Source organism: Hemitrygon akajei, chromosome 7 (assembly GCF_048418815.1).
Source record: "Hemitrygon akajei chromosome 7, sHemAka1.3, whole genome shotgun sequence".
Classification (NCBI taxonomy): Eukaryota; Metazoa; Chordata; class Chondrichthyes; order Myliobatiformes; family Dasyatidae; genus Hemitrygon; species Hemitrygon akajei.
The window spans coordinates 132,997,810-133,024,294 of record NC_133130.1 but is presented as its reverse complement, the minus strand read 5'-3'; the positions used below and the strand labels follow the sequence as shown (position 1 = coordinate 133,024,294).

Sequence of the window (26,485 nt, the reverse complement as noted above, 5' to 3'; positions counted from 1 at the left end):
AGAGTGATGGGCAGAGAGAGAAGAAAAAAATAAATGGGGGTAAATGCCCCTCCTCCCCTTCTTACCCCATCCCTGATTTATTTATTTTCCCCCCTCTTTTTTCTTTGTGTTGCTTCAATTCCAACCGTTGTCTTTGAGGAGTTTGTACATTCTCCCTATGACCACGTGGGCTTCTTCTGGGTGCTCCGGTTTCCTCCCACAGTCCAAAGACGTACTGTGTAATATGTTAATTGATCATTGCAAATTGACCCATGATTAGGCAAGGGTTAAATCGGGGATTGCTGGGCGGCATAGCTGGAAGTGCTGGAAGGGCCTACTTCATGCTGTACCCCAATAAATTAAAAAAAACCTAAACACCCCTCAACCAATAGACTCACTTTCAAGAACTCTCCATCTCATGTTCTCGACATTTATTGCTTATTTATTTGTTGTTATTATTTTGCTTCTTTTTGTATTTGAACAGTTTGTTGTCTGTTGCACACTGAACAGCCAAGTTGGTTTGGACTTCCATTGATTCTATTATGGTTATTATTCTATTATGGATTTATTGAGTACATCCACAGGAAAATGAAGCTCAAGGTTGTATATGGTGCCATAAATTTACTTTGAACTTTGCCATTACATAACTGATGGAACTTGCCAGTCTGATCAGAGTGATTTGTTCTGACTTTTTCCTATACATTTGCTGCCAAAAGGGATCAGTTGTGTAATTAGGGATGTAGAGATGGAAACTGTTTAAAGTGAAACACCCTGGTTTCCTTGGCTTCATAAGTCTAGGGAAGACGACCTTCAGCCCCGCCAAATTTGTGAGATTGAGGCGTGCTCGATCCCACCCCAAACCCCAGTTTGTGTGGATGCTGTGTCATTTGCTACCCTGTTACAAATTAATGCCCTGAAATAATAGTACACTGTATACGATTAAAGGAATTGTATTTATGAATCTTAACTAAAGAGTTAGTAAAGAATAACAAAGACAAGGGCCCATTCTAATTAAACAGTCAAATGTGCACAAGTTGGAGCTCATCTTGAACTTCTCTGTCACTCGCGCGTTGGGCCCTCGTTCACATCACCTTCTGGATGTTGCTTGCAATCCATCTCAAGCGAATGGGTCTCCTACCAGATTGTATGCTACGATTGGTTCTCCCCAGTGTCTTCTCTCTCCATCTCCTCTGGAACAAAAGCCCGAGCCCAACCTTCAGTGTTCCTCACCAGGGAACCCTCCCCTTAATCTGACCATCCTAATTGGATGGCACACATTTCTTCTCTCTCTTGTCTTCAACAGTAACCCAAACACGCATGAAAACAGAACAGACTGCTCTTACAGAACTGCCAGAATGAAATACATAACAGCATAACAGTAAAAAAAAATATGAACCAGGGCATCATTACAAAAGGAAAAAAATTTCCATTTATCTTTGCAGCAGCATTGTGTAGTAAGAGTGCACACGAATCTTGTCATAGTCAAATCATCTAAAGGTTTGTGTTAAAATGCTTCCAGTTGGTTTTACCAATTTATTAAAAAATCAACATTGAGGTGAACCTATCAATGAATGTGCTATTTTCAAAAAAATAAAACTTGTCAAACATTTTAAGGAATTTTTCTCGGTGCATCTGACCTAAGTATGAAGTTGGAGATTGGGAATGATAGAAAAATAGCATTTCAAGATTCAAAATACACTTATTATAGAAGTATATATGCAGTATACAACCCTGAGATTTGTCTTCCCACATGAAACAAAGAAAACCATGTAACCTGTTTGAAATAAAACATAAAACCCCCCAACACATGACAAAAGAACAAATCACGCAAATGGCAAGTGAAAAAGAGTGGAAAAACAGAGAATGCAAAGCACTAAATCGCAAAGACATCAAAAGAATCCAGGCATACTCACTTCAGCTCAATCCAGTGCCTCATCTCTTGCAAGCTGCAGTACTAGGCCATTCCGATTAAAATCACACAAAACAGCAACAGAAAAAGGAATGTCCAGAAACTCAACATAACGTGAACTACAGAGTCCAATCCACAAAATGCATTGATTAGCCCTCATGTAAGATACATGGACTCTGGCACCTTCGTCCGGGAGCAGTGGGTGAGAGAGTTGGTCAATACCTTCCTTAGCTCTGTTGTGCCATTTAGGAAGAACATGACTCGGTCTTAGTACCTGATTCCTGCTCCCTAAACCCTTGTTAAAGTTGCCTACTACAATAAGTTTTATTTTGCATCTGTCCATGATTTGCTTGCATATTTGTTCCTCCAGTTCCTGCTGGCTTTTGGGAGACCAGTAATGACATCCCACTTGCAGTGATTTCACCTTTTCTATTCCTGTGCTGCCCATGTTGCCTCACTGTATGAGTCCTCTAGGATGCCCTCCCTCATGCAACTGTGACAAATCAGTAATGAAACTTCCGCACCACTTCTCGTCCCTCTACAACAGCTGCACCCAGGAACACTGAGATGCTAGTCCTAATCTTCTCTTGGCCAGGTTTCTGAAATAGTTGCATTATAGTTCCATTTACAAGGTTAAGCTCTAAGCCCATCTCTGTCTTATCTGTTATACAGGTGTTTCCCCCCCCCTTTATAAAGGTAGAGCGTTCCTTATGAAACCTTTCTTAAGCCAAAATGGCGTAAAGCGAAGAACCATTAATTTATATGGGAAAAATTTTCATAGAAGTGACAATCCTCTTTGTAATGCAAAAACAGGTTACTAATGTAGGTCTTCTGTAAAAGCGAAGTGGCGTAAAGTGAACATTTGTAAAGCTGGGACACCTGTACTCATTACATTACACTTCAGACTGTCAGTTCTGCCATATTCATTAATCTGGCCTTGCCTACTATTGTTATCAGCATTCCTCTACTGAATATCTAACTTGGTCACTACCTGCTGACCTACTGCTCTGGTTTCCACAGGTTTGGAGCAGATTCAATGGGCTAAATGGCTTAATTTTGCTCAAGTGACTTATGGTCTTATGTGTACTACACTGAACTGTCCTGCATTGTACTAGCAAATAAGGATATTGATAGCCTTGTACAGGTTCCACTTATTTTGGAAGAAATCTTGATTATCCAGATATTTGAACCCATTTACTATCTTGTCTACATTATCTCGAAATTCCTTTGGATCATAGCATTATTGTGCCAAGATCCATGGCATCTTAGAAATATTGCATAATGAAAACAAAAACTACTGTAAATGCTCAGAAGATCAGACAGCATCTTTGGAAAGAAATACAGTGGAATCCAGTTAATTTGGTCCATTGAGGCAGCCTCTTAAAGAGCGAAAACTAGTTACGATAATCACTGGGATTTCCTCCTTTTATTTATGATGCTATGCCACTAAATTGGGACAGACTGTTGCTGAACTGTTACTAACTAGAGTCATTTGTGTGCAGTTTTTAAATAGTATTAGTCGCTTGTGTTTGTGTTCAAAAACATCGTTTTAAAATTACTGATAGTGAGAAATAAGCAGTAAGACAATTCGGAACAGTTTTGCTCACTGCAGTTTCAAACATTCAGGTTTGGAGATGCCAGAAGTGGCTGGGAGTGAAAATGAAATAATTTCACTACAAATTAGGAACTACTAAGTATTTGAAGGTATCGACAATCATCTGGAATGTTACAATGAAAGTGAAGATTTGGAGGAGATAATTGTCGAAAGCATTCCATGAAGGAAATCCATTATCTGCACTACTGTTGTTCCTTTGCAGTCAGTCAAAAGTACATGGCAGTGTACACTGGATGAATTCCTCTATTCGATAATTATTAGGAACTAATACAGTTTTATAGTACTGTAGTATTGATGGTGTTCTAATTTGTTCTGTTCATTTAAATATATAATTTGTGACTCACTAAATGGGAATTTGAATTTTTTGTTTTTAAGTATTTCTATGAAACTTTAGCTACTTGGGACAGCTGCGTAATTGTGCCAAAATATACTGGTCCCAGTGTGTCCCAATTAACCAGAATCCACTGTAGTTAACACTGTTGGCCCTCAGTTTATTTTCTAATCCTTGGGGTTCTTCCAGGAGTCGAGAATGAAGGGCAATCTTAATTTTTAACAATCGTTTATTTTAAAGTACATACAAAATACAAATACTAATCAAATTAAGTAAAGAGTATGGGGTCTGTTGTCTAGAAGGGAACAGTGAGCTTTAAGGCCCTCCTGATCAGGGTTGGCAGTTTATAGGGACTGGACATCCATAGTGAAAGTGAGACGATTGGGGTCAGAGAACTTGAAATCATTGAAAAGATCCAGAGCATGTGAGGAGTCACAGACGTGAGTAGGAAGGGTCTGAACCAGGGGCGAATAAAGCGGTCGAGGTAGGAGGTGGAAACAGGAGGTGCAGGGTATGCCTTCAATGACGTGTGCACCAGTTTCTCCCAGCTCTCTGTGCTCCCGCACCTCTTATAGAGCAGTGTACTGAGGTTCTGTAAAGTGAGTTCAGAGAGAGAAGTGCGAAGTTAAAAGGCAGAACTTCCAGGGTTGTGATCTCAGAATTGCCTCCCATGTCATATGCTAGTGAGGCCAGAAATAGGAAGATTATATAGTTTAATATGTGGCAAAGCAGATGGTGCAGGAGGGAGGGGTTCAGATTTTGGATCATTGGGTTTTTTTCCAGGGAAGGTGGGACATGTACAAATAGGACAGTTCACACCTGAACTTGAGGGGGACCAGTATATTTGCAGCAATGTTTGCTAGTGCTGCTCTGGGGCGTGGGTGGTTAAACTAGAGTTGCAGAGGCATAGAAACCAGAGTGCCTGAGCAAAAAGGACCCAAGAAACCAGACCAGCATGGACTAGATGGGGTGAAGGGCCTGTTTCTGTGCTGTAGTGCTCCTAAGACACTATACATCTTCATGATAATTCTAAGCACTGAAAAAGAAACTTGGTCACTTTTTGACTTCCTCTTCTTCGTTGTACATCATCTTAGTGTACTTATGTCATTGTTATTGCATCCATGTTTTGAAATCCTTGGCAAATCCTATTGTAGAAGTATAATGGTGGTTTTAATAGGTTGACAGAATTATCTAGGCAGTCAGTCATTATTAGTTAATACAGTTCTTACTGGCATCACCCAATCCTGAAAACAAAAGTATTAAGAAAAAACTATCTAGCTGAGGATATGTTAGTGTAATGATAAGACCATATGACATTGGAGCAGAATTGGGCCTTTTGGCCCATTGATTCTGCTCTGCTATTCTATCATGGCCGATTTATTATCCCTGTCAACCCCATTCTCCTGCCTTAAACTCGTAATCTTTGACACCTGGACTAATCAAGAACCTATCAACCTCCACTTATATCGAATGACCTGACCTCCATAGTTGTCTGTGGTAATGAACTGCAGAGATTCACCATCCTCTGGTGAAAGAAATTCCTTCTTATCTCTGCTCTAAATGGAGTGTTAGTAAATGAGACCGTGGCAGAATTTTAAGTTAGGGTAAGATATTAGTGAATTTAAAAATGGAAAATTACAGTTCAGTTTTTGGAAAAGGGGGAATATATGAGGGGGCCATGAATACGAATGGCTCTTGGATGATGGGAAGGAGTTTTAAGCGTGCAAATCTGTATTTCTTTGAAACATTGTCATTTTACCATTGTCCCATTCATTTTGGTGACATCCAGGTACAATAACAAGACTTACCGAATTGATGACATTGATTGGGTTCAGAGTCCCCGGAGCACATTTAGAAAGATGGATGGAACTCAAATCAGCTACATTGATTACTACAAAGAGGTGACATTTTATTGAATTAAATGATCAATGAAAATGAAGTTTCAAATTATTTTTAAGGGGATATTGCAAGGGAAAATGAGATATTTGTATTTTACAGCAATACAGCCTGGATATCGTTGATGTGGATCAGCCAGTGCTTGTTAGTCAGCCCAGGAGACAGGGACCTCAAGGTGCCACTGCGGGGCTCATCTGTCTCATTCCAGAGTTATGCTATCTTACAGGTAATTTGAATTTTTAAAACTGCATTAATTGGAGCACCATGTAATAATTGTGCACTGTGCAAGTTTAAAAACCTTTAAATTAGCTATTACTTGATGTACAGTATGTATGCAAAGTTTGTGCCTGATCAGTGATCATATATCCAACTTCATTGTGCTGATTTGCAGTTACACAATCCTTTGTTGAAGGAATCTACTTCCTAGAGCTGTTCATTGAAATTTCAACCTGTACTGAAGCTCTGGCATGATTTAGGGAGTTACAGTATTGTATTAGCTACTCTGATAACTTGTAACAATGTTTGTTCTGCTGTGTGTGGCTAATTTGTAATACCTTCATTTAAAAATATTTCCTTTCAGGAATGCCCCCATCTTGACATTTGGGTTCGTACCCTGTACTGTTATAAGACCATAAGATATAGGAGCAGAATTAGGTCACTTGGCCCATCTACTCTGCACCGCCACTTCATCATGGCTGATCCAGTTCCATCTCAATCCTGTTCTCCTGCCTTCTTTTCCATAACCTTTGACACCCTGACTAATCAAGAACCTATTAACCTTTGCCTTAAATATATTCAATAATTTGGCATCCACAGCTGCCTGTGGCAATGAATTGCACAGATTCACTACCCTCTGATTAAAGAAATTCCTCATCTGTGTTCTAAATGGACTTTCCTCTATTTCGAGACTGTGCTCTTTGATCCTACTCACTCTACCACAGGAAACATCCGCTCTATCAAAGCCTTTCATCATTCGGTAGAATTCATTGAGATCCTCCTCATTCTTCCGAATTTCGGTGAGTACAGGCCCTGAACCATCAAATGCCTCCCATGGGAAGCCTTTTAATCCCAGAATCCTATTTGTGAATCTCCTCTGAACCCGCTCCAACATCCTCCTTTAGATAAGGGGCCCAAAACTGCTTACAATACCCCAAATGAGGCTTCACCAGTGCCTTAGAAAACCTCAGCATTACGTCCTTGCTTTTATGTAAGTGATGAGTCCTGAATAGTGGTGAAGACATCTGCCCAAATCAAACTTTTTACTAAAACTGTTCAGTGCTGATATCGTAACTCCATTTACTTGATAATCTGTAAACATGTTCTGTTAGAACTATTGCCCTCTAGAATATCTTATTGGAATCACCAGGCTTCAAAACATGAGCCTGATAATTGTAGGGTCATACATGAGCCTCAGGATCAACACCACCAGGTTCAGGAACCCCTCAACCATCAGTCTTTTGAATTCTAGGGGCTAAGTTTGCTCAATTTCATTTGCCCCCATCACTGATCTGTTCCCACAACCAATGAACTTACTTTCAAAGATTCTTCATCTCATGTTGATATTTATTGCTTATTTATTATTATTTCTTTTTTCTCTTTTAGTTTTTATAGTTTGTTGTCTTATGCACATTGGTCGTTTGTACTTCTGGATGTGGTCTTTAATTGATTCCATTGTTTTGCGTAGAGAATGCCTGCAAGAGAGTGAATCTCAGGGTTGTATGTGATGACTTTAATGTGCTTTAATAATAAGTTTACTTTAAACTTTGTTTCTGAACCTGGTGGTTTGGGACCAAAGTCTTCTATATTCCTGCCTGAAGAGGGATTAGTGATGGAAGCTGCTTTCTTGAGTTTTGCGTGTGTGGGACTAAGCTATGTTCACCACTTTCTGTAGCCTTTCCTGTTCCTGGGCATTGGGTGTCTCCACACTAGGCTGTGATACTTTCCACTGTGGTCCTTAACTAATACAGTAATAGATCTGTTGCATTGGCTTCTAGAGATTAATAGGGTATGGGTGTTGTAGGTGAAGTGTCTTTTTTTTCCTGTTTGAGCATGATTTCATTTCTACTGTCCTTTCACAATCTTAGCGCAATTCAAAGTGCTTTACAGTTCTAGACACTGGGAACGTGGTCTGAACCACCTTCTTCATGAAGTAATTTTTTAGTGCAGGATTTCCCAACCTTTGTTATGCCATGGACTGATATCATTAAGATAGATAAATTATTGATTCCAAAGGACATTACATTGTCACAATAGCATTACAAGTACACAAATATAAATATTAGAAGAGAAGTAGAAAGAATAAAAAATAAGTTACCACTAACAGGAGGGTGTCATCACTTCCCCAGCCATAGGTTGACTTATTATAGAGCCTAATGACTGAGGATAAGAATGACCTTATATAGCGCTCTTTGAAACAGCACAGTTGTCTTAGTCTGTTACTAAAAGTGCTCTTTTGTTCAGCCAAGGTGACACGCAGAGGTTGAGAAACATTGTCCAGAATTGCCAGGATTTTTGGTGGGGTATTTTATTCTACCACAGCCTCCAGTGTGTCCAGTTTGACTCCTATAACAGAGCCAGCCTTTCTAATCAATTTATTGAGCCTGTCAGCATCACTCATGTTGATGCCATTTCCCCAGCATAGAAGATGTGACTGCATAGAAGATTGTACTGGTGACGACAGACTGGTAGAACATGTCAAGGAGAGACCTGCATACTCCAAAGACCTCAGTCTCCTCAGGAAGTAGAGGCAACTCTGACCCTTATTGTACACAGCCTCTGTGTTGGTGTTCTGTTCAAGTCTATCATCCAGCTTCAGCCCCAGATACTTGTAGGTTCAATAGGTGCATTTAATGTCCGAGAAATGTATATAATATACACTATTGTGTATATTACTGTCCATCATGCAAGTCCTGGGTGGAGACTCAGGAATACCGTCTCACACAGATGTAGAAGGATTCTTCATTCCTGTTTCAGTAACAGTTTTGTTTTACCAGTCAAGGTCGTTAGCCCTGAGTTGAAATCCTGACTGGTGGACCACTCTTAGTCTGACTTTTGACCTGTTTGGCATGGGTGATCCCACCAAGCCCAAAATAGCTCTCTGGGTCACTGAGGCATGCAAGCCTTCAAACCACAACAAGGTTGTGGTCCTCTTGGAGGAATTACAAAGAGGATGAAGACTTTTTCAGTCTCAACGTTTTAGTTTTTAATTTTTAGTAAATTATTGACAAGTTTTAGAATTTTTATTTTGATTTGGCACAATCTACAATGCTTGTAGATTAGTTAAAAAGTCCTACTTCATTATTTTAAATTTAGAAAATGAGACAGCAAAATGTGAAAACGGTTGTGCAGGCTGAATATTTCTTCAAGAAACTGTAACTATCAGGTTGTGAACATCACAATTGGAAAATGCGGGTGGCTCCCGTTTTTTGAACGTTCGCTTTACGACACCTCGCTGTTATGAAAGACCTACATTAGTTACCTGTTTTTGCTAACAGAAGGTGTTTTCACAGTTATGAAAAAAGGCAGCTCCTCCTCCTCTGGAACTGCATTCTAGCCAGCATTGCTTAAACACCTGCCTGTGAGCATCTGTGCTTTATGTCAATTTATTTTGTGCATCTGTTAGCAAGGTGAGTTCTAAGGTATCGGAAAAGCCTAGGAGAGCTTGTAAGGGTGTTACACTTAGTGTAAAACTAGACATAATTAAGCATTTTGATCATGGTGAACGAAGTTAGGACGTCTGTGCGTTGAACCATTTGCACTATTTATACGCAGAGAGAAAGAATCTTGAAAGCTGCCGCTGTTACTGTTGGTTCTGCTCATAGCAAAGTGGTCTCTTTTAGTCGGCATCCAATAATGGATAAAATGGAAAGTCTATTGCTTGAGTGGATTGATGGGTGTACAAAGCATGGCGTTCCGTTAAGTTATCTTATACCTAAGGAGAAATCAGTCAGTCTTTTCGATAAACTGAAACAGAAAGTACTGGATGATGGTGATGAAAGTGTTGCGAAAGTGGAATTTAAAGGTAGTCATGGGTGATTTGATCGGTTTCTGAGGCGAGAGCAGCTTCATAGTTTAACATTTACTGGAGAGAGTGCTTTGGCTGATACTGAAGCTGCCGAAAAGTTCGGAGCAAGACATTTATTTCGATAGAGGAAAAGCAGGCTAAGGGACACAGGCCAGGTTTACACTAATACCTATGATTAACACCACTGGTGATGCTGTCAGAAAATCCAAGGGCACTTAAGGGCGTTGATGAGAAAACACTTCCTGTTGTGTTCTGTGCACCCCAACCTCCGACGACTCAGCCTAACACACCATCATCAGTGTGCTTGCTGTCTTCCCGATTCCGGTAAGTGAAACTACACTGTACAGGACATACATTATTTCTACTTTATATAGGCTGTGTATTTTTATGTGGTATTTGGTATGAGACTGCTTCTGATAACACTGCTTCTGCTATGCTAGTAGCACTAAGAAGTGAGATTTTCGCTACGCTAGACAGTGCTGCAATGATTGCAGGAAAGTATTTCTACTTTATAGAGGCTGTGTATTTATCAGATCATTCCTGCTCTTACAATATGTTACTGTTATTTTAGGTTTATGTGTTATTTGGCATGATTTTGTAGGTTATTTTTTGGGTCTGGGAACGCTCACAAATTTTTCCCATATTAATAAATGGTAATTGCTTCTTCGCTTTGCGACATTTCGGCTTACAAACATTTTCATAGGAACGCTCTACCTTCGGATAGCGGGGGAAATCTGCAAGTGCAATCACCTCTCCCTATCCTTGAGTCATTTCATACCACTTCCTCACAGGTGAGTGCAATTAAAAATGTGTTGATAACTCCAGATTCTGCAGATGCTAGAAGGGTGACCCTCCTGATGAAGGCTCTTGGCCCGGAACTTTCCTCTCCATAGATGCTGAGGTTCCTCCAGCATTTTGTGTGTATTGCTCTGCATATGTGTTGACCTTGCTAATGATGTCTAGATCACAGAGTATGAATGGGGGGGGGGGGAATCCATCAATTTTAACTAGGCCAGTTAGCTTGCCATGAAAATGGCTCAGAGGATGATTATGCTATAATCAGTGCCTAAATTTCACGGTGTCACGCCAACCTTTCCGGTTTAAGATGACCTGACTGAAGTTGTGCCACAGCTTACAGCTTAGTTCAGAAGACAAGAAAAATACAACTAAAAGCATCAATAATAACTATTTTTATGATTTAAGTTGTGGTGAACTATCACTGTAAACAACGAAGAGGCGAGTGGACGCAAAGCTGATTTGAGGATGAGCCGTGCTGGTGCATTGTAATGTTGTAGAGCAATGTGTGCAAGGCCAGTCTCAGATGATGTATCTATTGGAGATGGATTCGGAGTGAGTGATTTGAAGAGGAGCCAAAGTGGAGAAGTTTTGGTGCTCGTCAACCTAAACCGGGTGCAAAGTTAAATCGCTTTAAGTGCCGAACTGATTGGGAGAGGTTAAGAATGGCTTCAGGCTGGGTGGTGTGATCTAGGCCCAAAGCATATTGCTGCGCCAGAGCCCAGCAGGCCACGACCTGATATTTGGACGATTTAAATGCCAGCCCAGATTGGAAAGGCAGAGTGTCGGGACCAGAGGAGAGGGTTGTGCCGATTTTACTTGCTTTCCCACGATGTTCTATTCTATCCTCGGCATTGAGGCTGTGAGGCTGCAACATGCTTTGTGGCAATTTGCCCCACTTATATGATAAATTGAGTCTGAGGCTTTGGGCCGACTGGGGCTGCTCCGGGGATTTAGGTCTATGGACTCAATTTGGTTTGGAATGCTGTTGCTCACCTGTAGTGTTTGGCTGATTTGTATTTGTTTTCCCCTCTCTTTCTCTGTGGTTTGGGTATTGGTCTTTCTTTAATTGGGTTCTTTCATGTTTCTTGTTTTCTCTCTCTTTCCAATATTTTTATTAGTTTCTATATAGCTTCTACGTAGAAGAATACAGAGTACAAGAAAGTGTATATAAAAGGTCAAAAAAGATTTTTAAGTAACTACCAATTACATTATATCTGTTCATAATAACAATCTCATTACCCTGTATTCATATAAGTTAATCAATAGTTATATTGAACTATACTAATTTATTGCAAAAAAGAGTCTAACCCCTACCAAGACCGAAGCTGTTCATTAAGGAGAAAAGAAGGTAAAATACCTTCTCATATAATAAAAATTAATAGTAGCCAACATCTGAGTTTAAACAACAAATTGAAGGTTTTGAAAATAATTCAGAAAAGGTCCCCACAATGTTTGAAAGTCTTGATGAGATTCAGAAATCGAACAACGAATCTTCTCTAAATCTAAACATGACATAATGTCACATAACCATTGAGCATGAGTAGGAGGAAAAATATCTTTCCATTTAAACAAAAGTGTCGTCCTAGCCAGTAGTCCCCAACCACTGGGCCGTGGACCAGTACCGGGCCGCAAAGCATGTGCTACTTGGCCACGAGGAAATGATATGATTTGGCGATATGAAACGATATGAGTCAACTGTATTCCCTGTCATGCCCACTGTTGAACACACGCGAGGTCATCAGTCACCTAAATGAAGTGATACCCTAGCGCCAGGGATCACTGGTTGGCCTCGGGTAACTGGCCGGCGAGAAGTGCTGTTGGTACTGGCCTGGAGCACAGACAGATGGGCACCGCCTCTAAACCTGTTTTATGTTTGTGGGGAACCCGGTGCTAAAATATTCGCAGACAACCTAATTCGGGCTCGGGGTTTCGTAAGTAGCAGAGCAGTTACCTTGCTGTGATCTACTGAAAGTCATCCCTCAAGCCAAACTTTTGTCGGCCGATAGATCCTACCTACCTACGGGGGGTGGGGGGGGCGGGCGCGCGCCCTGTTGCACTCCTCCTCGCTCGCTCGCTCGCTCTCTCCGGACTGTGACTGCTGTGACCCCGACACGGGGACCTCAGGCCCTTACTTTGTCCTCTCACCCCACCCACAATCAGCCACATCTGGCCAAGGCGTCTGGCGGGCGGAAGCTGGAGTTGGGGCCCGGAGGCTATCTAATGAGGCAATGAAACCCTCAAAACTGCTTTGGCACCTTGAGTCCAAGCACCCTGCACTTAGACAAACCCATTGAGTTTTTTGAGCAGAAAAAACATGAGCAAGTGGGACAGAAGCAAGTGCTGAGAGCCATGAAAACTAAATTGCGGAATAGACTGGACATAAGGAACCTCCTTCGAATATCACTGTCTCCCATCACCCTTTGATGGGACTGTCTTGTTGCAGGCTCCCACTGATTCAGTGATATTGGTGTGTTGCAATGATTTTATATGTTCATACGAGGAAAGTATGCGCTGTGTGTTTAATATCCAAATGTTACTTAAAATGTTATGCTATTGGCTTATAAGTGACTTAAAATTGACTTATCACTATATTCATGCGAGGAAAATATGCGCTGTGTTTAATATTAAATTTGTTAGATCAACCCTTTTAGAAGTGAAATTGAGTGTATTAGCCACTTATAAGTGACTTATAGTTGACTTATCACCTATATTCCGGTTGCGATTAACACCCCCCCCCCCCCACCCTGTTGGCCAGTCCGCAAGAATATTGTCAATATTAAACGGGTTTGCGGTACAAAAAAGGTTGGTGACCCCAGCTCCTAGCTATAAGAGGGCGAAAGGCCAAAATATATACTGTAGATGCCGGATTATAAGCCGCTACTTTTTCCCCATGCTTTGAACAGCTTTGAACACTGCGGCCTTTACTACGGTGCGGCTAATGCATGGTTTTTTTTCATGCCGCCAAAAACATTTTGCCTCGTAACAGTAGACCAATAAAATTGATGAATAGTTCACAGAGGTCCAATGAAATTGTACAATAAATCAAGCGCACTTTCACAATTAAATTATTGTAAATCAGTCATTTGTACTCACCCTCATCAACATGGAAAACACTCGAAGAAAAGCATTGTGCTGCCTTTATGGCAGTTATTTAGTTTATAATATTTTCGCTTAGTAATTCATTTGTTAGTATTTTCTAGTTAAAGTTAGAAGTGTTTTAAGTATATTTGTTTTCTGTACTACATCCCGGGATGCTATGACGTCACATCTGGTTTCGCCACGTCTTGTGGGAAATACCGGTTTACGATAAACGGAAAGGTGGGGGTGAGCGCATTAGACCCGCGCGAGAACGCTGCTTTTAAGTTAAAGGCGATCAATAACTTTTCCTGGTAGGCTGCAGTATATATTTTTTTACCAGTCGTTAGGAGATATTGGAATGTTGTTCGTGCACTGTTCAGTAAAAAAGTATACGCAATGTAATTTGTGTGTTACCGATACGTATGTATATTTAAAAGTAGCCGTGTTACAGGCACGGTTTGAAAAAAAGCATTTGCAATATGTATTTGTTTATGTTACCATACGGATTTAATTAAAAGTTAAAAAATCCTCACGTGTAATATCTTTCTGTGTAAATATCTCATATTACAACGTGGGACACCTGCGGCTTAAAATCCGGTGCGGCTTGTACAAGTACAAAATTGATTTTCTTTCTAAAATTAGAGCCTGCGGCTTTTAATCAGGTGCGCTCTGTAGTACGGAATCTACGGTAGGTCAGATGCCTTCAGCTTAATATCTTGTCCTACAACAATACCGAATAAGGCTGTCAGGGTTAGACTTAAAACTGACTTTAAAAAGTAAAGAAAAAGTTTGAAAAACTTCCTTCCAATATTTTTCAAGATTCAGACAAGTCAAAAACATAGAATTAATGACACTTCTCCATTATTACATCTGTCACAGTAGGGAGATGTATCCGAATAAAAACGAGATGGCTTATCCTTAGTCATATGAGCTCTACATTTCTTGTTTTGTGACTGACTGTAAGCAGACAAATCTCAAGGTTATATAATTTATACATACATTGATAATAATAAATTTATACATACTTTGAACTTTTGAACTATGAGAATGTAATGGGATTATTTGTCATTCACCTGGAACTAGGTTTCAGTTGGGATTTCAAGATGGCGGCACAGTGAAAGGTCTGCTTTGCTGAGCTCAGCACCACAATACTGATAATTTTGCATATAAACCTATCCGTTACAACTTTTTTTTAAGTGCCCAAGTGTTGGATTTAATAATGTGAACATTGAGTATGTTTTGAGCTGTTCCAACACCATGCACCGAAAAGTACTAAAAAGACGACCAAGATGGACTGCACAGAGCGCTTGCCCGGGGCTGGGGAGTGTTAACCCTGTTTTTTGTCAAGTAATTCAGGAAGTTATGGAGAGCATATCCAAAATGATGGATGAGAAGCTGGCTCCACTCTCTCCAAAACCACACATTGGAGCTTAAAAATCTTGATACAAGAACGACCGAGGCCAAGGGCCAATTCTCCGCGGTAGAGACTGTAGCTGATCAGGCCCAAAGCCGCATCCAGGCGCTGGAAGAGCAAGTTCAAAGCCTGTCTGACCATATCGACAATCTTGAGAATAGTGACAGGAGGAAGAACATACGGATCATCAGTCTACCTGAAGGTACAGAAGGCAGCCAGCCAGTGAAGTTTTTTGAGGGCTGGCTGCCTCATTTCCTTGATTTGGAAACCAAGGCTGGACGCATTAAAGTGGAAAGAGCTCACCGCACGTTGACTCCAAAGCCGGGCTCAGACCAACGCCCTCAACCTGTCCTTGTACGGTTCCATAATTTTGGTGATAAGCAAAGAGTGATGGAGGCTTCGAGACGCTGCGGGACTGATACCCAGGCTTTAATATATGAGGAATCCAGGCTTACGTTTTTTCAAGATTTCTCGGTGGCTGTTGTTCAGAAGTGCAAAGGATTCGACCAGATGAAGAAGCGGTTGAGAGAATCTGGAATCCAGCACTTTATGCTATACCCAGCGGCGCTGAGAATCACCTATAACGCGACCACCAAGATATTTGATTCTCCTGACGAAGCTAAAACCTTTGTGGACACGTTGGGCTAAAGAATGTATATATTGTGTAGCCCTGGTCATGGACAATAACATGCTTGATGGTCGCTTTATTTCACCTTTTCATTACTCAATGGCAAGATATAGGATGGGTAACATATTTGTTTTGATTAATACAGTTTCATTATTTGTTTAACTTGGCGGTGACGCTTCAACCTGAAGGAGTTTAAACATGATGGTAACAAATCGGTGGATTGATAAATTATGCCCTGTTTTCATTTTTGACTATGTTAAATGCCACATTGGTAGTGGGGCAGAATATGGGGTGCTAGAAGGTTCAGATATCCCCTTTAAGTGTGGGGTAAGTCCTTTTGTTCAGCATTGTTGGTGCTTTGGTTTTTATCTGTGTGTTTTTTTTTGTTTACTTATTGCTGCTCAGCTGATCTTAAGTCGGGTTTCTTCACCTCCGGAGTCAAATGATTGTTATGAAGGGTTATGGTCAGAAATATTAAAATTGTGCACTTGGAACATTAAGGGGAGTCATTCATCAATCAAGAGAAAGAAAATTCTACTAAACCTGAAAAAGGAGAGGGTGGACATAGCCTTATTGCAGGAGACACATTTAAATGATAAAGAACACTGCAACAGAGTGGATTTGATCAAGTCTATTTCTCATGCTTTAATACCAGGAGTGGGGGGGCGGGGGGTGGACATTTTAATTAGGAAGAACTTACCTTTTAAGTTATTAGGCTGCATTAAGGATAAGTATGGGAGATTTGTAATTGTTAAGGCTTCAATATATGTAGAGGAATATGGTACAGTCGGCCCTCCTTATCCACGAGTTCTGCATCTATGAATTCAACCAACTGCGAATCGAGAAAACCCGGAGGTGCTCTTCTAGCACTTGTTCGAGCATGTACAGACTTTTTTTTCTTGTCATTATTCCCAAAACAATGCAGTATAACAGCTATTTTACATAGTATTTACATTGTATTAGGTGTTATAAGTAATCTAGAGATGATTTAAAGTATACAGGAGGATGTGTGTGGGTTATCGTGGATCGGAATCAAAAAAAGCCGGAAGTTCTCTTACTAAATAAGTCAGAACAGGTACATCCGGTATTATTTAGTGTCAGTTAGTCAAACGTTTGTCCTAGTATATAGTGTATATTTTACCTTTCTATGCATATAAAAAACTTAAGAACGCATGTTTCAGCGCCGGGCTCAGGAACGGAAGTTCCCGAGTGCAAGCCAGTGACACTGCTTTTGAGTGCGCTCTCCATCCAGCCAGGTTGATGTGGAGGATCAAAAACCCAAAACCCAATAATTAAACCACTGCGTTGCTTAATAATACTTGTAGCTTTCATCAGGGCAGGGCCTTTCTCACTTTATCCTTTAAAATTGTTCCGATCATTGACTGACGTAGCCTAACGCATTTCCTTTTTTTTGTAATTTATTTTTTTATTGAAGTTCATCATCAAACAAACATTTCCATAAGATGTATTTCAGACATTGTACATATATATCATATAATCATACATATCACAAATCTCCACAAAGTATTTATCTGAGGTACACACTTATAGAAAAGAGTGGAAAGAAAAAACAAGCAAAAGGAAAGAACTATGTACAAGTAGGGAGTGATTTTTTTTAAAGAACAGATTCATTGATTTGTGAGAATAAAATCAGGCCTATGAGGCATTATGTAGTTAAACCATTTTTCCCAGTGTGAATCAAATTGTTCCAAATTGGATAAAATTCTCTTACGTTTGATAGGATTTAATAGCCCTATCATTAAAAGAAATGAATTTTACCTTGTCCTTAGCCATCTGTATTTATCTGTCTGTACAATGTCCTATGTATGTTACTCAAAATAGCTTCTTTGGTTTGTTACAAGTAGGAATGCTTCTTTGTCTGATAAATGTTTCTCTCGCCATTGTTTCGCTTTAGAATGGCTGATATGGTAATTGTATTCATTTGTTAATCAATGGGGAATGTTAATGTGTTTTGTGAGGCTGGGAACTTGGGGGAGGGGTTGCGTGGGCTGGGAGTGTGAAGAGAGTCGGGAGGGAGACACCGAGGAAGGTGGACGTGTGCTCGGAAGACCACCGGGAGTCCGAGGTGGAAGACGTTGAAGTCGGAGGCAAGCGACGAGGGGTCGAATCGTTCGATGGTTGAGCTCCGACGAGTGCACTAACCTGACTGAACTTTGATAAGTTGGCACCTTTTGTTTTTTTCCTTGTATATATATATATATATATATATATATATATATATATATATATACATTATTGCCTAATACTCTTTTATTTTAGTAAACTCTTTAAAGTGTATTTCATAACGGTATTGTGGGTCTGATACTGTTGGCGGGAGCTAGGCATAAACTCGATTCTCACAGCACCTGCGTGTACGGGAGGCGGGGTTGGTGTGTGGCTGGATCTCCTTTTCCCCTAGACATATACCAGCCTTTTGGGTAAATGTTACATGTCAATGTATCATTGAAATTAGAATAAAACTTACTCCCTGAACAAATCAGAACAAATAAGAACGAAGAAACGCAAATAATAACAAAAATGGCAACGAACGTGTGATTCCAAGGCTGAGGTCTCTAGTAGATGACCCTGCGTTGAGCTAGAGGAAATGTCTAGCTGTGGGGGATAACCCCTCCTACTTGTGAGTTGATACACACATTACATATATATATATATTCTCATTTTGGTGGGGAAAAGGGAGTAAGTGAGCAAATAAAGAATAACAACTAAGTAATATAAAATCCTCATTATAATAAGTATTTCTCAAGATAGTTATATCACCATGTACTTTTGCTTCCATTTAGCTTCTCAACATTTTTAAAGTTAGCCAAACCTTATGGCTCTTCTGAAGGGGGTGAGGACTGTCTTTGGGAAACTCCCGGTCTCTTCCTGATATATTTCTCTCGGCCTCCTCCCGTCTCCTGCCTTCTCGATTCTCGCACTATTTTCCAGGCGGAGCGGGATAATTCCTCAGCCAGGCTTTCCCTGGTTTTGGTCACGCTGACAGGCAACCCTCTGGCCTTCATGTCTGTAGTCGCCTCTTCCACTGTCTGGTACAGCTGCGTCCCGTTGTCATAAAACACTCGAAGTTTAGCGGGGTACGGAGTTTGAAATCTAATCTTGTTTTGCTTTAGTACTCGCTTTACTTCGGAGTATTCTTTGCGTTTCTGGAGGACCGCGGGGGGGGGTAATCTTGGTGGAAATATATTAATTTATCCTCTAAAAACACTCTCTTCTTACCCCAGGCCCTTCGTAGAATCTCCGCCTTGGTGCTGTACCGAAGGAATTTTATTATTATTGAGCGTGGCTTTATATCCTGGGTAGGTTTTGGGACTAACGCGCAGTGGGCTCTTTTGACTTCCAGCTCCAAAGCTGAGGGAAGATCCAGCGCGTCCCACAGTAACTTCCCGACAAACTCCATCATGGACGAGCCCTCCGCTCCTTCAGGAACGTTGTAGATTCTGATATTTTTCCGCCGTGATCTTCCCTCCAGGTCAAGCAGTTTACCTTCTTGGTGATTTAATATTTTTATTGTCTTGCTCAGTATCCGTTCCACGTTTTGAACGCGATCTTCCACCTTCTCAATTCGAGTCTCTGCCACTGCTATTTTTTGATTGACGCTGGCGAGTTCTGACTTAATATCATGGAGCTGCTGCTTTATATCTTTCTGGACCTCCATTATTTCTTTCAGGATTTGGAAGATATTCGCCGCTTCGACTGAGCGAGGCCCAGCAGCCGCCTTGCTAGCACGCGGTCGGGTCGGAGAGCTGCTCGCTGCACTCCTCTCAGACGCAGGCTCCTCAGTGTCGCTTTTTTTATTTCCATTCCTTTTCCCCATTCTTGCTCCTCTTTTCAGTTCAAATATTTTTTGAAAAATATTATATTTGTTGGGATAACGGGGCTTAATACGCGTTTTTCTGGAGGAGCTAGTGACTTAAGCTGCCATTCTCGATGACGTCACCGGAACCTCCAGCCTAACACTTTTCCAATGACCGATGGCGTTTCACCTTTTTTCGATCGCTTTATTATTTCCACTTTATTTTCAATCGTGATCATGATTATTTTTGTGAACAGAAACAGTGTGGATTCAGATCTCTGCCGCCGGGTCCTAATGTCCACCGCACTGAGACAGGTTAAATAATATCTGGGATTCTGTTGGGTCCTCAGGTCCACCGCATTGAGACAGGTTGAATAAGGGATTTGAACATCCGTGGTTTTTGGTATCTGCGAGGGGTCCCGGAACCAATCCCTCACGGATAAGGAGGGCCAACTGTATTCTTAATGTTTACTGCCCTCCAGCTCATCCTCTCAAATTCCTAATAGATGCTTTTTCCAAACTTACAAGCTTTTCAATAGAAAACATTATTGTAGGTGGGGATTTTAATTGTCTCATGGACCCATTGATGGACAGAGTGCCTAGTGGTCTCCCACTGCTCTCCTCACAGTCTAAACAAACCTTGGGCTTATGTGGAGAATTAGGACTTGTGGATGTCTGGAGGTTGTTACATCCCTCAGACAAAGACTTCATATGTTTTTTCTAATCCACACAAGTGTTACACCAGAATTGACCTTTTTCTAAACCCCAAAACGCTCCTAAACTTATCTGTATCCTGCACAATTGGAAATATCACTATTTCTGACCATGTAGCAGTATATTTAAATATTAAGCCCAAAAATAACTCAGCACAATCTAAACATTGGAGGCTGAAATATTTTATTCTAAAAGATAATAAGTTTATAGTCTACTTCAGAATTCAAAACTTTCCTATCTATTAGTTCCAAATCATCGATGCTTTGGGAAAGCCTATGCAAGGGGATTAATTATCTCTTACTCTGCTAGTAAGAAATGATAAGCTGCGACACAGCAGCGCCTAGTGGAAGCAAGGCTTGCGGCAGCTGAAAAGGATCATATTAATAAGCCTTCTGCAGCCAAGTTACAGAAGATCACAGCCCGACGCTGTACATTAAGCTCTTTATTTACACAAGCAGCCAAAAGAAAATTGACGTTTGTTAAACAAAGGTTGTTTGAACATGGTGAAAAACCAGGTAGGTATTTAGCTAGAAAGAAAAATGCCTCTCAGACTATTGCTTCAATTAGGGATGGGACAGGAGCCCTCACTAGTAATTTTAAATTGATTAATGGTGTGTTTAAGAATTTTTATTCTAAATTGTATCAATTTGAGCAATGTAATGATGGACAATTTAAGATGGAGTTCTTTTTCAGGAATTTAGATCTCCCAGCCATTTCTTCTGAACAAAAGTCCCTCCTCAATGCTCCGTTATCTATACATGAGATACAGGAAGCTGTGAGTGGGAAGGCCCCTGGTCCTGATGGACTCACTAGTGAATTCTATAAAGAGTTCACAGGGTTATTATCAGAGCCTATGCTAAACATGTTCAATCATGCATTTAACTGTGGTCTCCTCCCATCATCCTTGAGTGAAGCTAATATCTTCCTAATTCTTAAAAAAGGAAAGAGCCCTGAAGACTGTACCTCCTACAGGCCTATTTCATTGTTAAGTGTTGACTTTAAAATCTTATCTAAAACCTTAGCGTTACAATTAGAAACTGTATTACCTTTTATCATAAAAGAGGATCAAACAGGTTTTGTAAAAGGCCGTAGATAATCTAACAGTATCAGAAGGTTACTTAATGTGATTCAGGCATGTCAGCAACAGGCAGTGGACGGCTTGGTGGTTTCCTTAGATGCAGAAAAGGCCTTTGATTGTGTCGAATGGCCGTACTTTTTTTTCACTTTAGAATGATTTGGTTTGGGCAATAATTTTATTAAGTGGATGAAGGTTCTTTACAATGACCCTCTGGCTGCGATTCTTACTAATGGTATTAGGTCAGATAATTTTAGTATTCTGAGGGGCAGCCGGCAGGGCTGCCCTTTATCACCATTACTTTTCACACTAGTGATCGAGCCATTGGCAGAAGCTATTCGGCGAGACTCATCAGGAGGGTGATGAAGGGTTTCGGCCCAAAACGCCATCACTACCTCCTCCCATAGATGCTATCTAGCCTGCTGAGTTCTGCCAGCATTTTGTGTTTTCATCAATTCATTTAGTGCCTTTTCAGGTTATAAAATCAACTTTACTAAATCAGAGGCTATGCCTCTGGGGAATCTGCAGCGGGTACCTGACACTCAGGGTGTTTTCCCCTTTAAATGGTCACAGACAGGTTTTGTTTACCTAGACATATTTATCACACCTACAATTGTTCAAAGCTAACTTTACACAGTTATTTGACAAAATCAAACAGGATCTTGAGTGATAGAGCACTCTTCCCATTTCTTGGCTTGGCCGAATATCCTTGCTCAAAATGAACATTCTTCCTCATCTGTTCTACCCAATACAAATGATTCCAGGCATTTTCACCCAACAAACACTTAAAAAAATAAATGGCTGGTTTAAAAAGACTCTGTATTAAAATGTCTAAGTTACAGCTTCCCAGTAGTCTGGGGTGGGGGGTGTCTGGATTTTCCAGACATCAAAAAATATCACTTAAGTTCCTTTTTACCTTATGTGGTTGACTGGGTTTGCAGGGATCCCTCCTATTAATTTGCTTTTCCTCAATAAGATGAAATTAATTAAGGAATATTGTCACAATCCAATAATAATTAACACAATCAGGGCTTGGAGGGCAGTGCGACAAATTGAAGGCAACACAGCAAAAAAATCACCCTTCACTCCATCCAATAACTGGCAGTCCAGATTTTCAGCCTGGCATTCTGGATCCTGGATTTAAACTTTGGATTTCTTTTTTTTTTAAACTTTATTTTTATTGTTTTGCCAATAACAGAACAAACAAGTTAAAAACAGACAGACTGACAAAGTCATCATAGGTGAAGTAAAATCTGTATTGTGGCGACCCACTTTCTGCGCAGGCGAACCAGCTCACAAATAGCCAGTGCGCGGGGGGAGACTTTGGTAATGCACCTCCGATGTCATTTCCGCCCGGAGAGGGCGGGCGCTAGGGATTTAAATACCAGCACCGCAAAGTTTGAATAAACTACTCTCGAAACGACTTACCGACTGCGTGTCGTTATTTCAGCGCTGTGTGTAGCACATTGCTACAGTATCTTATAATAGAAAAAATGAATAGACAAATGGGTTACATTGCTGTGTCAAGGTTAACCAAACTCTTATGTCCATAATTGTCCTTCAAAATCTCAGGGGACCATAAGATCCATAACTTTAAAGTCCATTCTGCAGGTGCCCTCATAAGAAGAAATAAAACAAAATTCTTCAAACCAAATAAATGTACAGTGAAGAAGTCATTTCAGGCTCAAATAAAATGTCCAATTTTCCCAGTATCCTTAAAATTTTTTAGTGGCATGTCTCAGAGAGAAAGTCAATCGTTCCATAACATAAATTTCTTCAACTATTCCTATCCATTCCAGGACTGTAGGAGACTCTGCTTAGCTATTTCCTGGTAATCGCTTTCTTACTGGCTGCTAGTAGTATTTGTAACAAATATCTTTCATGTTTTTTGAGCCCATTTGGTACATTACCCAAATAAATAATGTTAAAGTCAAAATTAATCTCTGGGCTGATTATTGACCTTGTCTCTGTTACCACATCTAACCAATAAGACAAAATCTTTGGACACTCCCTGAAAATATGAAAATGATCAGCCAACATATCACTTATTCTCCAACATTGGCCTTGTTGAGGTCTGTTACTTTGTAACTACTTTGTTTTTGGCATTATGAAAAATCTTAAGGTGTTCTTCCAGCTGAATTCCCTCCACAGACCTGAGCTTGAAGTAGTCGAATGTGCTCTGCATATGTTTAACCAATCATCTTCTGTCAATTTTATGTTGGCTTCTTTCTCCCATTTTGATTTAACATACATTGTGGAGAGACCCCTGTTAGATTGTAAAATCGAGTAAATCCTGGTTATCAGTTTCTTTTATATATTACTTTTATACACATCAGTGAATATATTAATCATACTTACCCTTTCCAATAGTTTCAATATTATTATTGAAATTGCCTTAGTTGAAGGTATCTAAAGAAGTGTTGTTTCTCTAAGTGATATGTTTCTGTGAGTTATTGAAAGGACTCCAAACACTTAATGGAGGATATTGTACAGTATGAGGTGATTCCCTTACTTGTCCAATGTGTCAATCTACCATTCAATTGTGCTGGAAGGAATTCTGTGCCATGTGCCGCCCAACTTAGTATTCTTACATTTCTTTCAAATTTTGTGTCTTTAAATTCCTTATACCAGATGTTTGGAGGGACTGTTGTCCACTTAGTTTATTTAAATGCTTCTTTGGGAGTATTTTATCCCCAGTAAAGATTGGAGAAGGATATTTATTAGACTTTGTTCTAAATCCTTGCACTTTGCCTCACAATTAGGGTCACACCAGTAGACCAGACTGCACAGCTGTGCTGCTCTATAACAGTCTTCAAAGCAGGGCACAGCAAATCCTCCTTTATCCTCAGGCAGCTGTAATGTCTGAAATCTAATTCTTGGTTTTTGTTTTCCCCAAATAAATGTTGAAATCATTCTTTTCCATTCGTTAAATTGCTTAAAAGGTACTTTAACAGGCAATGAATGAAAAAGAAAGAGCAATCTAGGTAATACATTAATCTTTATGGCTTCTATTTGATTATACATATTCACAGGCAGCAATGACCATCTATTTAAGTCTGCCTTAATATCAGCTGTTATGGGAATATAATTATGTTCATAGATAGTAGACAAGTCTTCAGGTATTTGCACTCCTAGGTATTTAATAATACTACCTTTCCATTTGAATTTACTCATTCTGTAAATGTTTTCTTGTGGTTTGTAATTAAAATTTAAAGTTTGGGTTTTATGTAAATTTAATTTATAGCCAGAGTAGGAACCGAATTCTTTCAGCAGGGATAATTTAGGCAGACCTGCAATGGGATTGGTAAGAGTCACACGAATGTCATCCACATATAAGCAAATCTTCTGTATCTCTGATCAGTACACCTGTTATAATCGCCCTTGTCGACATCCCCTTTCAAGAAATATTGTTTTAGATAATTTCCCATTTGTTTTAATTCTGGCTGTAGACGAAGAAAATAAAGATTTCAGACATCCAACTACCTGATTATTAAAGCCAAACTGCTGAAGTACCAAGTAGAGATATTCCCATCGTACCAAGTCAAAGGCCTTTTCAGCATCAAGGCTAATAACTACAGATTCCAGGTTATTATTGCTCATATGGTCAATGAGATGAAGGGCCTGTCTCACATTGTCCTGGATTTGCCTATTTTTTTTTACAAAACCTGTTTGATTTGTGTCAATTAGATCTGGAATTAAATTTTCCAATCTTTTTACTAATATTGATGCACATCTATAATCTATGTTTAGAACAGATATGGGCCTATAGGAACTGCATTCAGTCTGATCCTTACCACTTTTAGGAAAAACTGAAATTATTGCTTGATTCCAGGACAACAGAGTCTCCCCCCTCCTCCAAGAACATAATTAAAACATTTCTTAAGTATTGGTATTATTATCTCTCTGAAAGTTTTGTACCATTCCTCTGGATAGCCATCAGCACCTGAGATTTTATTTGTTTTTAATGTTGATATAGCGTTACCTATTTCTTCTTCTGTTAATAGTTTATTTTGCTCCGTTCCTACCAATGGTAAATCTAAGGATGTTGAGAAATTAGATATGTCTGCTAACTCTGCAGCTTTGGGCTGAGCGTAAAACATCGTGTAGTATGTTTCGAAAGATTTTTGAATGTCTTCCAATTTATGAAGCATCTTATTGGTCTGGGGGTCTTTCACCCTACATATACATCTCTCAGCTCGTTGCTTACGTATTCTTCATGCAAGTAATTTAATAGATTTGGGTCCATTCTCATAGAAATTTTGTTTAACAAACTTAGCTCTCTTCTCAACTTCACTTTCATAAATATTGTTTAGAATTTGTTTTGAATCCAAAATTTAATTCAAGACATTACTGTCATTATACTCCATGTGCTTAATCTGCAAAAATTGTAATTTTTCTATAAGATCCTTGATTTGTTTCTCTTTTCCCTTTTTCTTCTGAGCTGACCACCTTGAGTTTACCCTTACTGCCTTGTTTGGTATTATGGCAAATGAAGATATAACTTTAAATACTCCTAACTTACTGGTTTTAGTTTTTACCTCTCTTTTAGCAAGGAGAGCAATCTTGCTTAAATGGAAGGAGTCTACCCCTCCTACACATCTTCAATGGCTACGTGATATTATGTCTTATTTAAATTTAGAGAAGATCCGCTGCTCAGTCTTAAATTCGATACAATCTTTTTATGATACCTGGGGACCTTTCCTAAATTACTTTTTCAATTTATAAAGTTTAACAGTGCACAGACTTTTATGTATATTTCTATCTTCCATTCTTAAGAGAATATGTTTTTTTCTAATTATTATCATCCATCAGCTTTTTTCTTTGATAGTTGGTAGGGTGTTGACTTTTTTTTATATAGAAAAAATTCTTTTATGATGTATGACCTATCTTTGAATTTTTGATTACAGAGTGGTATACCTTTATGTGATATGCTATAACATTTTGATAAATTTTATTACAATATATGAATGTACACAATTTATGTTGAGATGTATCTATGTGTTGCACTCTGTAAATCTTGTTTTTTCCTCTGAATAAAAATATTGTAAAAAGAAAATAAAGAGTTTACCCCTAATAACAGCTTTTGCAGCATCCCACAGAGTGCTGGGGGACACCGTTCCATTATCATTACATATCATATCTTCAAACTCTTTCTTTAGGTATTTTAAACATAGAGGATCATTCAAAAGACTGGTATTAAGTCTCCACAA

The 26,485-nt window shown here is 39.6% G+C and overlaps 1 protein-coding gene across 1 annotated transcript in view; it reads left to right on the top strand.

Annotated features, from left to right (window-relative positions):
• Nucleotides 1-26,485, top strand: part of piwil1 (piwi-like RNA-mediated gene silencing 1) — a 103,331-nt gene that overhangs the window by 22,355 nt on the left and 54,491 nt on the right. The window contains exons 8-9 of the mRNA XM_073051979.1: nt 5,624-5,735; nt 5,833-5,956. Of these exons, the coding sequence (XP_072908080.1) occupies nt 5,624-5,735; nt 5,833-5,956 (236 nt within the window). The remainder of the gene's footprint in view (nt 1-5,623; nt 5,736-5,832; nt 5,957-26,485) is intronic.